General features: G+C 43.5%; 1 protein-coding gene across 1 annotated transcript in view; it reads right to left on the bottom strand.

Moving 5' to 3' along the window:
- NUP93 (nucleoporin 93) overlaps positions 1-17,337 on the bottom strand; it is a 104,831-nt gene that overhangs the window by 81,477 nt on the left and 6,017 nt on the right. Inside the window, exon 2 of the mRNA XM_040498062.1 lies at positions 3,661-3,853. Coding sequence (XP_040353996.1) covers positions 3,661-3,839 — 179 coding nt within the window. The 5' untranslated portion in view covers positions 3,840-3,853. The remainder of the gene's footprint in view (positions 1-3,660; positions 3,854-17,337) is intronic.

The following is a 17,337-nucleotide window of genomic DNA, read 5'->3' as shown; positions in this document are numbered from 1 at the left end:
AATTTTTGCTATCACAAATAATGCCACAATGAATATTGCTGGGCACACGTCTTTCATAGTTTTGCCAGTGTATCTTTGGGATGGACCCTGGAAGGTGGACTGCTGGAAGAGGGACTGCCAAATTCTGTCCCACAAGTGCCATATCTCCACCCGTGGTATGTGGGAATGTGCCCAATGCCTAGGCAATTTTAAGGTGTACAAGGGTTGACAGCCTTGACATGGAAAACCTAGCTATCAGAACAGTCCAAAGAGAAAGGTCCCATCTGAGAGGGTAGCACCCACAGGAACTGTCCAGTCACAGGCAGAAGCCTTGATGGGGAAAGGGAGATGACTGAAAACTGAGGAAAGGAGCAGGGAATCTAGGGTAACAAGCGGCTTTACAAATAAAGGCTGTACCAGAAACTTCTAGCTTGTAAGGCTAGAAAATCCAAAGGCTCCCTGCCTTATACCTGCCCCAATTTCTGCAAACCAGGCAGCTTCTCCTGAGCAAAGAACCACAGAGGCTGGAGTCAAACACTCTAGTCCCAGAAGAGGAGGACAAAAGGTGTTCTAGGAGCACACGGGGAATAGAAACAAAGTCAGGAGGCCTGGGTTCAAGTTTTACCTGTCACTACTGCCTGAAAATCTTAGACACATCAGTTTTCCAAGCTTCATTTTCTTCCTGTCAAACGTCAAGACAAATCTCTGCCTCTCTCACCTCTCAGGCTCGTGACCATCAGCCAGGAGAACGCCTATGACAATTCTTTGGGAACTGAAAAGTGCCACAGGAATGGGAGAGATTCGTACTGACCAAGCTGCATTTGAATTCTGGCTTGGCCCTTGCTATCTGACGTTTCTCAATTATAAAACAGAGATAATAAACACTTATTTCACAGGGCTATTTTAAGAAGAAATTATATAACGCATGTAAAGTGGTTGGCACAATGCCTGACAAAGAGCAAGTGCTCAAAAAGGTTGCTTAGTGGTATTACCTCAAGTAAATTTATAATTTACTGAGAAACTGTGGGCACATAAATGTGCATCTATGCTTTGCATGAACATGGAGACAAGTGTGAAAGAATATGCAAATTAATAACCCTGGTTACTCTGGGGATAAAGTTAAGGACAGAGAGTGATTGCTGGCTTTCTCTTTGTACAACTCTAAGTTGTTTGGCTTCTGAATCTGACTGGAAAAATCCAGTGAGGCATCTCTGATGGGAAAGGAGGGGGGATGAGATTGAAAATGGGTACCCAGGGAGGGCTTCACAGATACTGACGATATCTATGTCTTCACTGTGCAACGTGCAATTCATTTTATTATTATTTACACGAGGAGTCAGCAAACTTATCCTGTAAAAGGCAGACAGTAAATATTTCAGGCTCTGCAGGCCATACGGTCTCTGTCATAACCACTCAACTCTGCTATTGTAGCACAAAAGCAGCACAGACAATACATAAATAAGTGTGGCCATGTTCCAATAAGACTTTAACAGGCAGCGGGCTGGATCTGGCTCATGGATCACAGGCTGACAACCCCTGATTTACACCTTTATGTATGTTATGCATATTCTTTGTGTGTGAAGAAATTTAACAATTTAAAAATATCAAACACACATGCAAAAAAGCTTTCAAATCTGTTCCCTGAAATGAAAAATCCAACAAAGTATATTTAAACAAATGAATTCAGCACAGAACAATTCAATCTTAAATCTACAATTTAATCTGAACTAAAATCTTAAAGACACATTTTCTTTCAAAATTTATTTCATGTAAGAAAATGTTTCCTACTCAGTTCTCTTCTCTGCCTTCACCCTGTACTAAAATATTCACATCACACTTTATGTCTGCCTATCAAGGTGGAAAAATACAGTCATCAGCCCTTTGGTTTCTTTTTAAGCACCTGCCCCACCCTATACCCATTCTTTCAATGTTCCAACTTCCTCCTCCCTAAAATAATGAATTTAAGGTAGAAAGAGATGAGGAAGAATGGAAATTTACAAGAAAGAGAGCATGACTGATAATTGTTACCAAGAAAACATTTTCCCTTTTTGCTCTTAATAGGCTGTAAAGCTGATGCAATTAAATTATAACTATAGCAACTCAGCTGGCATCACGGTCTTTTCGCTCCCGCAGCATCCCTGCACACAAGCACAGAGCCTGCGTGCTCAAGACTGAGGGTAACGGCAGGCGATCGGCAGCAACAGTAAGGAGCCTGTGAGGAGGGCAAGTAAGCAGATCTGTCGAAAGGCTGGCGGGGGTGTTGGCAAACAGTGCAGAAGAGCACCTGGCTGGATGGTAAGATATTCCTGCCACCGTCCTTCTGACTTGCCTTTACCAAAACCAATGGAATCAAAACTAACCAGCATTTTAAATAAAAATTCTGGGGAGACCTACAGAATCTCCACAAAGTCCTTACTAACTCAGCGGAGCAGCCAAAGCACTCAGCTTTCAAGATTAGTTGGGAGAAGAATGTAGCACTTATACTCACTCCTGTGACATTTGTTACAAACCCAAAATAACATCCTCATGGAAACATCAGTACTTGGGTCTTTCTCAAGTTCAAACAATGAAGACTGAACAGACGATTAACGATTTCCCACATCGCCCACACAGAATCTCAGTGATTTTCCAGACCCACCAAGGTCACAAGTAATAGCACCCCTCCATCCCCCCACGGCCCTTCCATCAAGGCTCTGGAGTCAGCCTTACTGGATTTGAATCCTGGCTCAACACTCACCAGGTCTGTGAACTGACAGTTACCTGCCCTCTCTGAGCCCTAGCTGCTCAACTGTAATGAGGGGACAAGAGCCCTAATATTCGTTGAGAGGATTAAGTAAAATTTCTGACACAAGTAATCAGGAAATCACAGTACTTATGGAAAGCAGCAAAGTTTTGTTTTGTTTTGTTTTTCCTGTCTCCCCAAATTACAAGCTCCTTGAGGGCAAGAACCACATCTAATTCATGGCTGTAGCGCCAGAAGTGGCCCGGGACTGGCTGGTGGTGCCCCAACCCCCGACTGTGCAATCAACAGCCTGGCGGATGCCGTGTGGCAGCAGGAGCCACTGGCTGGACAGCCAGTCAGCACTTTTCTTCAGCTGCACTCTCTTGGGCCCACCTACTTTCCTGTTCTATGGGCAACTGGCAGGCACTGCACGTGCAAGGCCTTGCAGAAGCAGCTGTTGGGGGTGCCAACAATGACCAGAAAGAATCACCCCTCACTTGAATGGCTTTTTGTCACTGACAGCCCATCAATTTCTTCTGAGTGCTCTCAAAAAGTCTGCTCATCTCGGAGTGCTCCCTGGCTTTGAAGGGAACACTTATCTGTGTAACGGCATTTACTAATACAGCTACGGGAGCCGGTCATAAATACGACCCTGTGGTCAGCAAACCCAATCAGGAACTACTGTAACGGGCTTCTGTGTGATAAAACTCTTCACCTTTTCCCATCCTAATCATCTCTGCCTGTGATACAGGACCATGGCTTGGTCAGGCAGACAGGCTGGAAAACCTGGGGCAGGGAGACAGAGCAAGGCTGCTGACTTGTTTACAAAACCTCTTGAATTCCCAAGAATCTGGCTTGTGTCTGTCGTTTACAGACTGCATCCTAATTCAAGGAAGGAAAGAATCGGATCCTGCCCCTGAGCCACCCAGTAGCTGTGCTGCCTCCCCACCAGTACTCACGCCTTGACATCTGCTGTCTCCTGGGACGTGCGTGTGAGGGTGCGGGAACGCAGGCGCTCGCCCGCCTGCTGGATCTCCTGGAGGTTCCGTTCCACATGGGGAAGCTCTGAGATGCCCTCAGTCTCCGCGGCAAGCTGTTCAGCTTGCTGAAGGAGCTCACCAAACCCCTCAGTATCCATTGGAGATGCAGATCCTAGATGGGGGAGGAAAGAGACCTAAATCAAGGGAAAGACAGGCTTCGAATGCTGCCTGAGTCTGTTACAAGCTAAAGGGAACACGAGGACTTTTTGTAAACAGACAAGGAGACAGCTCATCAACAAGCAGGATTTGTTCCTGAACAGAGCCCAAGAACAGGCCTGACAGAGAAAATGAGTCAGACTGTGAAGAAATAGATCATTTCTGTGCATATTGACAGCCCCAAGATTGATTTCTAACACGAGAACAAATGCAAAGATACCGAGCTACAGAACAGAATTCCTGCCTCCTTCCACAGACTCAAAGCCAACAAGGAAATGGAACCACGGTGGCCCCCGCTGGGAAGGCTAAAGAACAATCACCCTGGCACCTCCTATTCCTCCACCTGTCTCAGAAAAACCCCACCACCCACAGACGGCAGGGCAAATAATGAGGCCCTTATGTCATATGACTCTCAACAACTCTACGAGGCTCCTGAGTAGACAGGAGAAGCAAGGCCAGTCCACACAGAGCTCATGAGCACTCTCAGCTGCAGTGTGGCTGGACGAACACAGCAACACAGGTCTCCTGACTAATCCCGTGTCATTCTCACACATCTGTTCCTCCACTAACCTAAAAGACAGTCTTAAAATTCATGTTCAAGAGTCCATTCACACATTCTTTCACTTACGAGGTTACTGAGAGCAGAGATCCATGTCTGCTGGTGATAGATGATATTCAGGATATTAGACTCCATTGTTACAGTACCTACTACTTTTAGAAATGCCACTGTTACTAATAATTGTGTTAATATAAATAGCAGCTGGCTTCTAGATCACAAATATTATTAACAAGACCACCTGTTTGTCCAGCAGTTGACAGAGAAAAAGTCCTATGAACAGTGTTACTATTTAATGGATGTTACACCTTTATGAATCTTATACATACTGTACACCCCTTGCGTAAGATTCTTGAACAAGAGCATGTTTTTAACTCCTACCGCTATTTGTATCAACAGAACGTAAACAGTATCACTATCATTAAAAAAAAACTTACACTGCTAAAAGACTGACAAAATTATTTATTAGAAAATATCTTTAGGGGCGCCTGGGGGGCTCGGTCGGTTGGGCATCCAACTTCAGCTCAGGTCATGGTCTCGCAGTCCGTGAGTTTGAGCCCCACATGGGCTCTGCACTGACAGCTCGGAGCCTACAGCCTGCTTCGGATTCTGTGTCTCCCTCTCTCTCTGCTCCTCCCCCACTCATGCTCTGTCTCTCTCTGTCTCTCAAAAATGAATAAACGTTAAAAAAATTTTTTTTCAATCTTTAAACAGTAGCCCTTGTTGATCATACTTTTCTTCTTTGTTTTAAACCCGTGGCTTTCACTGCACCTTTGAAATGCCACTAGTCTAGAATGGTAGTTACAACAGTAACGTAATATGTAATTATATCTAAGCTATGAAGCACAGGTGAATGTTAAAAAGGCATGGTTATCACCATAAATCCACAGGAGGAAAATGAGCATTTCTTTCTTAAATGGACATTAAAGGATATTAAATTTATAGGCAAAGGCACAAGGTTAAAACAAATATGGCTCAGTTGGGGTAAACATAAAAACACTTCGGTATTTTTTAATCTTTAGGCAAAAAGTCATATACATGCTAATTCTTTTTCCTAAAGTTTCTAGATAACCATTGTTTTGTTTTGAACCAATGAAGTGAGGCTGTAATTGGCCATCTCTACCTGTGGGAAAATGGGGATGGCAGAACTTTCTTCTGTTCTCGGGGACAGAAGAAAGAAACAAGAGTATTTTTTTTTTAATATATATTTATTTATTTGGGGGGGGGGGGCAGACAGAGGGAGAGAGAATCCCAAGCAGGCTCCGCACTGTCAGCACAGAGCCTATGCTGGGGCTCAATTTCACGAATCGTTGAGATCATGACCTGAGCTGAAATCAAGAGTCAGACACTTAATCGACTGAGCCACCCAGGTGCCCCTGAAACGAGTATTTTTAAACAACGGCTCCTGTCTGATAGAGAAATGTTTTCCCTCAGAAACCAACAGGGCCAATGACATTCTACTAACTAGCAGAAACATGGTCGCTCACCAGAAAGGGAAAAGAGAAGTAATATGCCGCCAATTCCCCCCACCCCTTTTTACTCTAAGATAAAAATAATTCGTCTAACAGAGCCAAGGAGTAGGAAATACTTTTTTTCTTTCATAAGGAAAATCTTGTAGCTCCTTTAATAAAGAACTGAATGAAACAAACTTTTCTAAGTTTAAAACAGAAGGAAAAGGGGTACCTGGGTGGCTCAGCTGGTTAAGTGTCCTATTTCAGCTCAGGTCATGATCTTGCAGTCAGGCTCTATACTGACAGCCCAGAGCCTGGAGCCTCCTTCAGATTCTGTGTCTGCCTCTCTTTCTCTCTCTCCCTCCTCTGCTTGTGTTCGCTCTCTCTCTCTCTCAGAAAATGAATAAATATTTTAAAAGAAACGAATAAAAAAGGAAAAAAAAAACAGGAAAAATACATCTAACATTTTGCATCCACGTCAGACAAATTCAGACAAAGGAAACGCTCAACTTCTCAAATGACGTGCCCCTACAAAGACGTAGAATGATGGATATGAGTGTAAATAATAAATGCAAAATAAAAGTCACATTTTACTTTAATATGGCCCCAAAAATAAGACTTTTAAAAGTTAACAGAATTATTTGACCATGATAAACTAAAAGCTGAATCTCTAAAAACACCATCTTAAACTTAATATGTCTAAAGCTGAGCTCTAATCTCTTGTCAACAAAACGCGCTCCTTGGCCTTCTCTGTGTGGAGCCACCACTACTCAGCTGCTTGGGCCAAAATCTTTGAAGGCCTCCATGACTCATCCAGGCCAACAAAGCCTTGCAAGTCTACCCACAAAATGCACCCAGAATCTACCTCATCCCACCACCCGCACCCATTCAAGTCACTATCACCTCTTCCCTGGCCTCCCTGCTTCAGCCCTTGCCTCCTACAGTCTAGTTGATCCTTTCAAAGTCAGGCCACATCCTTCCTTTGCTTAAACCTTTTGTACAAAATGAAGCCCTACAGAAGCAGCCTCCCTTCCTCTTACCTTCCAGACTTATCTCCAGCCCTGTCCCCCTTTCCTTTCCTGGGCTCCAGTCCCCCTGGGGCCCCTGTGCTACTCCCCCAACGGGTCAAGCACATTCCTGCCCTAGAGCCTTTCTACCCCTTGTTTCCTCTATCTAGAATGCTCCTCTCCCAGATTCACTCCTGACTGACTCCCTGTCTCTCTGTTTCAGCTCAATTGTCACCTGGCCTTTGATGCCAACCTGGAACAAAATATTTAGGAGCGCAAGCTGCAACTGTCCCTAGCACTCCCCCATCTGACTGTCACCCCTGCTAGAACGTAAGCTGCACAAGGACAGGGATTCTGTGTGTTTTGTTCTCTAATGGATCCCAAGCTTCTAGAACAGCACCTGGCACATAGTAGGTGCTCATTTGTGGAATGAATAGTTTTATTCTTCCATTTGTGGAGAGTCTGTTCTTCTTGAAGGCTTCCTGCACTCTCCTGCCAAATCAGCACCCACTGGCAAGCAAAGACCAGAGCAAAAACATTCCCTTCCGACTACCAACTGATACTTAACATTTCTGAGGCTGCACAGCATAAGGCAGTGACAGTACAAATGCCAGGAATTCAGATCACACTTGGTCCAGACTGGTACTTTCCCTCTAAATACCCAGACAAAAACCAGTGGAATTTTAGAAGAAACAGCTCAGTTTTCAGGTGAACAGAATTCCAAACCAGAAGAATAAATATATAGAAAAAATATCATTATTCAACTTCAGAGTTGAAAATAAGCTTGTTCCACGTCTGTCTGAGAGAAAAGACCTATATATTTAATGCCATATTTGGGAAAAACTGGATCTATCCTGCATTATAACTCAACCAGTGGACATTAATTTATAAAAACGTTATGAGGGCTTCCAAATCTATACTGCGATGTAGTCATCATCCCATCCCATTTCATTAAAAATTTTTAATTCACAATTAATATCATAAATATAAGAAAAACTTTATCTCTTCCACAAAATAAATATCAAGTTAGCCATAAAATAAGTGGGTTAAACCAACCAAATATCCATTTTGACTCAAGATACTGAACGATGATCAAGCAAATAACCTTACTAACCTTGTCCAAGAGAGAACTGGCGGTAGGAAGGGACAAAGTCCAAGCTTTATGTTGGAAAATCTGGCCAAGACACATGCAGAGACTGGATGCCAGCTGTATCCTTGGTGAGGTATGGAAGAGGGAGACAGGAAAATGCCACACAGAGGACCCATGGAAGTGGAACGTCGAACAGTCAAGGCAGCAAAATTGGGGCTGGATGGGAAACGGCCAGCAAGGACAAAGCCGCAACACCAGGGCTCCTCTGTCAGCAATGACTGAGCCTGATCAGGAGAGGAATTTGGAAGCACTGACAGGTGCTTCAGAAAGCATCGCAGGATACCAGGGCCCTGAGCATCAAACCTCTCCCATGCTTCGTAGCAGAAGTCTTCCTGAGTCTCCACAGACCTCCTCAGACACCGGCAACCAAAAGTTTTAAAATGAAAGGCTACCTTATCACTGCTATTAGAAAGCAAGACTGGTTACTCTTGGGGGGGGGGGGGGGAGACAGAAGGGAGGCTTCTGAGGGACTAATTTTCTGGTTTTTTTAAGCTGAGTGCTGCTTAACAGTGTATTCACTTTGAGAAAATTCACTGAGCTGGACTCATGATTCGTGTACTTTTCAGACTGTGTATCATATTTCAATAAAAAAGTTACTCCCAAAAGGAAAGACAATAACCCAAGGTTTTTCAGAGGCCACAGTAGGGCACCCCACTATATTAGAAGAATGCTCTTAGTGCAAAGTCCCTGTAATCCAGATCTCTTCACCACACCTAGAGGATGCTGAGAAAATTAAGCAGAGGAAAAATTAGAGCCCACAGCTTTATAGACAGCTCTTCCCTACAGGTGAAATCAAGGGCTGAGCGGACTTCCATCTCCTCAAATTAGTCAGCACTCACCTGTCACTCGCTGCCCAAAAACTGTCCCGTTCTGGACACATACACATCCTTTAGCGAGAGGGAAAAAAAAAAATCCCCAAATTGCTTACAGGATGAGATGAACTAAATAAAAAGGCAGAGCAAAAATGCATCAAATAATTTCAGTTTATTTGCTACTAAGATGTGTCTTAATTATGAAAAATATGGTGATTTTTACAATCGCAATATAGCCATGTTAAATATTTAATCAAGCCAGAAAAGAGTAGTGTAGTATAATAAAAAATTTATTTGAGGGGCGCCTGGGTGGCGCAGTCGGTTAAGCGTCCGACTTCAGCCAGGTCACGATCTCGCGGTCTGTGAGTTCGAGCCCCGCGTCGGGCTCTGGGCTGATGGCTCAGAGCCTGGAGCCTGTTTCCGATTCTGTGTCTCCCTCTCTCTGCCCCTCCCCCATTCATGCTCTGTCTCTCTCTGTCCCAAAAATAAATAAACGTTGAAAAAAAAAATTTTTTTTTTAATTTATTTGGTCTTTGTCTCAGTTCCTGGCACAAAGCTCCTAAAACCCTTGGAATATCCTGAGATTGGGAGTCTTTTGCAACTCACAAGGAGCTCCACCTGAACACACTTGAGCTTATGTTAATGAGGTGACTTGGGGATGGGGCATCCTGGACAGTCTTGGGATGGGGCCAGTCACCAGAAAGACCAAACGATTAGAGAGGGCTGGAACTCTCAGCCCCGGCCACTCTACAAAAACTCTTGAATGATGAGATCTGCTGAGCTTCTGGGTTGGTGACCACATGCTTGGAGGGTGGTGCCTGCCAGTTCCATAGGGACAGAAGCTCCTGTGCTCAGGGGCCCTTTCCAGACCCCACCCTAAGTATCTATCAGGGTGTCCATCCGTATCCTTTATAATAAACTCGTAAACACGTAAGTAAATGTTTCTCTGAGCTCTGTGAGCCCCTCTGGCAAATTAGTCGAACCTGAGGAGAGGGTTGCGGGAACCCCAGCTCTAGAGCCGGTAGGTCAGAAGCACATGTAGCAACCTGGCTTTGCAACTGGCTTCCGAAAGAGGGGGTGGGGGGTGGGCACGGTTCTGTGGGACTGGACCCTTAACTGGTGGGATCTGCCGCTATCTCCAGGTACACGGTGCCAGAAGTGAGTTAAACTGTAACAGCCAGCTGGTGCGCAGGCAATCTGAAAATTGCCTGATGTGTGGAAAACCCACACACTGGGTGTCAAAAGTGAAGCGCTGTGGTGGTGAAGTAGAGTAGTGTGACAGTGAAGGAAACACACGAAGGGTATTTTTCCCTTCCAAATGGATATTAAATATTCAAACTGCTCAACACTTCTAGACCATTTTAAATCAGTATTCTCAGAGTGGCCCCTTCAGGATTCTGCAGATGGTCTGATTCTCAGTTTCTTACAGTATTCATGCTTATTGTATTGAAATGTCTACACATCTGTTTTCTGGTATTAATTATTAGTTCATTAGTGTCTTTTCTTCTAAAGCATCAGCCACAAGTAGAATGTGCCTTCCCACTTTCCCAGGGCTTTGTGGACCCCCAAGCTGGGGAACCACGGTTTAAAAACCACTGGGTCATCTCAGAGGTGGCTGTGAACCCATTATACTTATAGGATATATTTCCATAAATGAGCACCTCTAGTACCTCAAAGCTGACCGAAAACAAAGGAAAGAGTGAAAGAGCCTCATAGCCATCCATCCTGTCTACCAAACTCTTTTCCAGTTTCTAGTCTTTGAGACTGGTATGCTAGGGCAAGGGTCAGCAAGCTTCTTCTGTAACGGGCCAGACAGCAAATCATTTTAGGCTTTGTGGGCCATTCTCTGTTGCACCTGCACAGCTGGGCTTGAAACTGAATGATAGGTAAACAAATGAGCATGGCTGTGCTCCGATAAAATTTTAATCATGACCACTCAAATATGAATTTCATATAATTTTCACTTGTCATAAAATATTCTTCTTTGGATTTTTTTCCCAACAATTTAAAGATGTAAAAACCCTTTTTAGCTTCTCAGGCCTACACGTTATAGTTTGCCAACCCCTATTTTGCCTAGGTAAATCTGAGCGAGACTTGGTAAGTAAATCCAGGTTCAACGCTTACTGGCTATATGCCTCTGGCACAGCTCCCTCACTAGCAGTGAAAACACGACCGTGTAAAGATTAACACAACAGGCCTGTTGTCATCCTCCTTCCCTAAATAAGGTGTTTATTTAGACAGCAGATTTGGGGGAAATCTGCTTTGTAAATCCGTTTTGTAAATGATGAAATCTATCCAGAAAGTGTTCTTCTGACCTAACGCACAGAATGCTAGAGGGAACTAGAGGGAACTCCCTGCCCTTTTCAAGGACAGGGCAACATATCAAACCCATGTGCATTTTCCCTTTTCCTTATCACCCACAATCCAAACAGAACAGTTATCCAAGGAATATGAAGGGGTAACAAAGAGATGAAAAGACAAAGCAAGGGCCTCTGTCTTTCCTTCAGTCTTAAAGGAATCTCTCTCAGTTCGGTGACTGCACAGGGAAATGACCCCAACTCTTTTCCCTGCAGAAGGTCAATACACTCAAGCAGTACTTCTAAGTACTCACTGTGAAATTCTAATCTTACCACACACCCAAATATTATCTCTTTCAACTACAAAGATCTTGGAATCTAAAAAATGCACTTTTAGCCTGCTCTATTTTGCAGATGCTTTGGGGGGGGGAGGGTTTTTTGTATACTTCAGAGGAAATAACTGGTGCTACTTACACCTCTTTTCTTCTCTTCAAAATATACAATTAACAATGTTACTCCTTTTTGAAAATTATTTTTAAAAGTTTTAATGTGACAGTAAAATAAGTAAAAACATACATATACATATTTAAAACAGAATGGGTAGACAGGAGAAGAGTGGACTCTGAAGCACCTCGTTTGAATCTACAATGTTCACTTACTGGCTTAAAGTAGGTCGATTTACCCCTGGGATAAAATCCAAATCTTTCCTCTCAATTTCCTCATCTATAAAAAGAGGATGATAATCCCTAACTACTTCAAGGGGTTGATGATACACAGAAAGGATTTTATAAACTCTACTGATTTACATCATTGTAAAATGTTATTTTAGCTTTTATTCCAAAGTTGCCAATTTGGCAACATTTTGTCATTTAATTATAAACATCTCTGCTTCAAAAAAATCTTCTAGTAAATATTTGATACTAAATTATAACTTACTTAAGCACAACTTCATTATCATTCAGTAAGACCTTCTGATAGACAGTTACAATTTTTAAATGTATATTACCTGCTATCAAATGTGGTTTTTATTAGAACTTCAAGTTTCCACAATGAAGGTGTGATTCAAAAGAAATCTAGCATTTAATTTCAAGAAGAAATCTTGCCCTCAAACCTTCTTATTAATTGGGCTTAATAGGATTAAAACGAAAGAGAAGTGTGTTCCATATTCAGCACCAAAGATTAATGAGTAAAGCCTCACCCGAGGTATCAAAAGTTTAAGACTGGTGCTGCTTTCCTCCCTTCTTTTGAAAATGTAAACCTTGGTTATCATTCCACTTTTTGCAGTATCTGTCAGCTGTCAATTACAACAACCACCAAAGAGAAAAACTGCATCTTAACAGATACTATTGTTTCAGATGCCTTTAGGAAAAGGATGAAAAAAATCTGTTGTTAGATAATTCTTTCTAGTCCCATGAGACTAAGTAAAAGAGACTTGGATCTGATCATTACTCAGAAGGTAGACTTCTGGAGAAAACAAAGAGCTAAAACAAATCACCCTAGACAGAGTGAAATGAAAGAGCTGGGTGATTCGGGACTAGCACTGGCCTGGGTGACTCGGTGTTTGCAGTAAAGAAGGCACAGTATCAGCTTTCCTGATACATAAAATGCCCCTTGTATTGTTTCATATCCAGTGAGCAAAGAGGAGCAACCTGGCATCATATAAAAACATCAAGTATCTCCCAGGGAAGTTTCTGATAAACTCTCAGCAGTCCAGTGGGCTGTCCAGTGCAATAGCAGAGTAGAAGCTGGGCCTGGAATGGAAGAACTGTGCACTGGCTCTGCCCCACATCAGTCTCTGGCCCTGGGGCTGGCCCTTCCCCCTCTCTGGATTGCAGTCTCATCACCACTGAGGTGATGGGGTTGGCTCAGGTAATTCCTAAGAGACTGCTCCTACAAATGTAGAGATTTTAAGTCAGTCTTTTTTTTTTTTTAATGTTTATTTTTAAGAGAGAGAGAGAGAAAGCACACAAGCAGGGGAGAGGCAGTGAGAGAGAGGGAGATAAAAGATCCCAAGCAGGCTCCACTCTGTCACCACAGAGCCTGATGCAGGGCTCAAACTCAGGAACCGTGAGATCATGACCTTAGTCGAAGTCAGATGCTTAACTGACTGAGCCACCCAGGCGCCCCTTTAGTCAGTCTCTAAACTCACTTAATGTGTCCTTAGAAGGAGCAGCCTCATTTGAGTGGTGATGGAAATTAATGACACCGGCCACATCTCACAACTGGCATAAGCAGGGAAGATTACCAAATCAGCCTCTAAAAGGTCTTTGGCTCTGGCTTTTTTCTCTAAACCAATGTTTCCCAACTGAGGGCAATTTTGCCTCCCCAGAGGTCACTGGCAATATCTAGAGACATTTCTGGTTGTCACAATTCAGGGAGACAGACCACATACCACTGACATCTAGAGGGTACAGGTCGAGGGTGGAGCTAAACATACCACAATGCCTAGCACAGCCTCCACAACAAAGAATTATATGGCTCAAACATAATGCCGAGGCTGAGAAACCCTGCTGTAAACCAAGGAAAGCTTATTGTCCTGAAGGCCATGACACCGACATCAAAGTCACTAGGAAACCCAGGAAATACATGTATTCTGTTTTTCTTAATATAAGAAAAGCACTACAGCTTTTACCAGATTCTAATAAAAGTCTGAGCCCTCCACCACCACCAAATAATCTTAAAACACAGAGGAGGGCACCTGTTGGGATGAGCCCTGGGTGTTGTATGGAAACCAATTTGACAATAAATTATACATAAAAAAATAAATAAATAAAATAAAGTTGAATAAATGCTATGTCACTTTAAAAAAACAAAACGCACACAAAACAAATGAACAACGAAAAACACCATTGTGTTGACAGAATTATCACATTTGAGGGGCGCCTGGGTGGCGCAGTCGGTTAAGCGTCCGATTTCAACCAGGTCACGATCTCACGGTCCGTGAGTTCGAGCCCCATGTCGGGCTCTGGGCTGATGGCTCAGAGCCTGGAGCCTGTTTCCGATTCTGTGTCTCCCTCTCTCTCTGCCCCTCGCCCGTTCATGCTCTGTCTCTCTCTGTCCCAAAAATAAATAAACGTTGAAAAAAAAAATTAAAAAAAAAAAGAATTATCGCATTTGAGATTTTTATGGCAGCATATTCATACCCTGGTATACCACACAGCAACAGGAAAGACTGAACTACAGCTATGTGGAATGTGGATACATTTTGCCGACACGGTGGTTAACTAAAGCAGCCAGATTTATTTTAAAGAAAAAACACATACTGCACGATTGCATTTAAATGGATTTTAAGAACAGAAAAAACTAAATCTATGGTGGTAGAAATCGGAACACTGGCTCTTCTAGGGTGGGGGCACGGGAGTAACCGATTGGAAAGGAGAACAAAACTTTCCGGGTGCTATCGACTATAAAGTGCCCCTCCAAAATTCCTATGTTGAAGCCTTAAGACCCAATGTGATGGTATTTGGAGAAGGGACCTTTGGAAGGGAATTAGGTTCAGATGAGGTCATGAAGATGGGGCCCTTATGAAGGGATTAGTGTCTTACTAAAGGACACCAGGGAGCTTGCTTCCTACCCACCCCACCACCAAATTCAACCAGGAAAGAACATGTGAGCACACAGTGAGATAGCAGCCATCTAACAACCAGGAAGCAGGTCTTCGCCAGGACCCGACCACGCTGGCACTCTGATCTCAGACTCCCAGCCTCCAGAACTGTGACAAAATAAACTTCTGCTATTTAAGCCACCCAGTTTATGGTATTTTATTATGGCAGCTCACGTTGTAAATGTTCCATATCTCAATATGGTTAGTGGTCACATGATTGGATAAATACGTAAAAATTCACTGAGCTATACACTTAAGATAATTCACAGAAAATTCACAGAAAAGAAACATTACATAGCAAGAAATGTACCTTAGCATTACCTCCAGAAAGCAAAGGGAAGAGTTGGGATTTTCCATCTTATACCTCTGTCAGTCTGAATTCTTTTCCATGGCTATATGTGACCTTGTCTAACTTCAAACAACTTGTTAATTTTTTTTTAATTTTTAATGTTTATTTCTTTTTGAGAGAGAGAGAGAGAGAGAGAGAGAGAGAGAGAGAGAAAGTGGGGCAGGGGCAGAGAGAGAGGGAGACAAGAATCCAAAGCTGGCTCCAGGCTCAGAGCCCGCCCGACACAGGGCTCAAACCCACGAGCCTTGAGATCAAGTAAGACACTTAACTGCTTAACTCACTGAGCCACCCAGGTGCCCCAACAACTCGTTCATTTCTAAATTGCTGTACATCCCCTACTTCGGAGCGTCTGTCTCACCAGTGGCCCTGAGTCCTCGATGGCAATGACTATCAAATCCACACTCCCACTCTGTGCCCTGCACTCACACTGCAACCCAGAGTTTCCAGGCACTGCCTACGCATTTCCACTCGAGCACGTAACTGTCACATCTGGCACATCTCAAAATGCAGTAACCGGCCCCCCCCCCCAGCTCCCCCCGCCCAAGACATGCCCTCCTCATCTCCTTCACTCTGTCCCCTGGCTTCTCTCTCGCTCTCACTCCCTCTCTCTCTGGTTTTAACTCGCCCTTCTCCTTTACATCTGCGCATGACTTCAGATGGTTTATATACAGGTACTCTCTGACTTCCAGACTCAGAAACCAAAGAGATGCAGATATATTTTTTGAGAGAAAGCAGACAGGTATTTCTCACTATCCAAACCACTGTTCCTCCCTAACAAGAACTCAGGAAACCGAATACTTTAGATTCAGATGACAAGATAGCCTTCACTCTCCAAATCTGCTATCCCAACTCTCATTACTTAACAGATTTAGATAGCAAAAGGTACTTGCCTTCCTCCCCCAGCTTTATTCAGATATAACTGATACAGAACAACGGGTAAGTTGAAGATCTACAATGTAACATGCGTATCTCTGCCCATATTGGGAGATGACGACCACAATGAAGTTAGTCTAACTGCTGCTTCTATCTTATTCACCATTACAGGAGGCCAGACTTCCACCCTTTTAAATCCAAGTTCTGGAGAGACACTAGGATGTCTTCGAGCCCCTCCCACTCCACTCCCACGTCACTCTGCTTGCTGTGGCTGCCTCAATCTTTCCACCATCACTTTCCCTATGTTGCTCCTGCTCAAAAGCCTCAATGCCTTCCACTCACAGGGATGCAGACGAGGCACTGCTTTTGATTAAACCCTATGTACCAGTTACCCGATTTACTCTGCTCCTAACCATCCTTACGTACGCCCTGCTCATGCCATTTTCCCCACCTTCCACTGTACCCCTGAGCTCCAGCCAGCCCCTCCACTCTCCGGTGAGGCGCCTTTGGGCAAGTTAATTACTCTTGCTAGGCCCCATCTGTGAAATGGAAAAAGAGCTATATCTTCTTCACAGGCCACATAATAACCACGCAATAATCCTCAGCTATTATTTTTACCACCAATTCAAGTCCTACCTACCAAATGGTTTTCCTAAATATCCATCCCACAAAAATCTCCTCTCACCTAAATTCTGTTCATTTATCTGCCTTACAGATTTCCATGTAGCCAGTCCTCAGTTTTGGTGCTCCACAGGGTGTCTGCAGCTGCCTTGTGTCACTGTGGAGCTCTCACAGACCTATTTTTGTCAATATGTGGTTTTTGTTAGTTGTTCTGTTGTTTTTATGCAGAGACAGGCATCAGGACCTCTTAGCTTGCCATTGTGCTGATATCACTCTCCTTCATTTGTTTTATGTTATTGTCTATTTATATCAAGACTCTCCATCTCTTCCAAAAAGCCTAAAGTTTAAAGCATTCTGTAGCTTTACTTTTCTTAACTCCGACAATGTCCTTGAACAGCAGCTAGATTCCCCAACACAGTCACTGACTGACAGAATAAACTTCCACAAACTTTGCCAAGAATATCTAACTGAGATTAGGGAAACAGAAGGGACCCCATGAAAGACTGCGTTTTTGCTGCCTTCATTCTTGCTAAGACCTGAGCCCCCGCCTTACACACGTCTTATAGTACAGACAGTGCATGTCCTCCTTGTGAATGATTTCTTGATTTAATGATTCTTGAGTTAATGATTTCTTTGGAGTCTTCCAGCACAAGAGACAACATCTAAGGAGTGACCAGCGAGGCTGTTATGTATGTTTTCCAGACCACTGACTTACCAAGA

The sequence above is a fragment of the Herpailurus yagouaroundi genome, unplaced genomic scaffold, assembly GCF_014898765.1.
Source record: "Herpailurus yagouaroundi ecotype Mexico unplaced genomic scaffold, PumYag 190, whole genome shotgun sequence".
NCBI classification, from domain to species: Eukaryota; Metazoa; Chordata; class Mammalia; order Carnivora; family Felidae; genus Herpailurus; species Herpailurus yagouaroundi.
The sequence above is the reverse complement of the archived record's forward strand: the minus strand, read 5'-3'. Positions and strand labels throughout refer to the sequence as shown.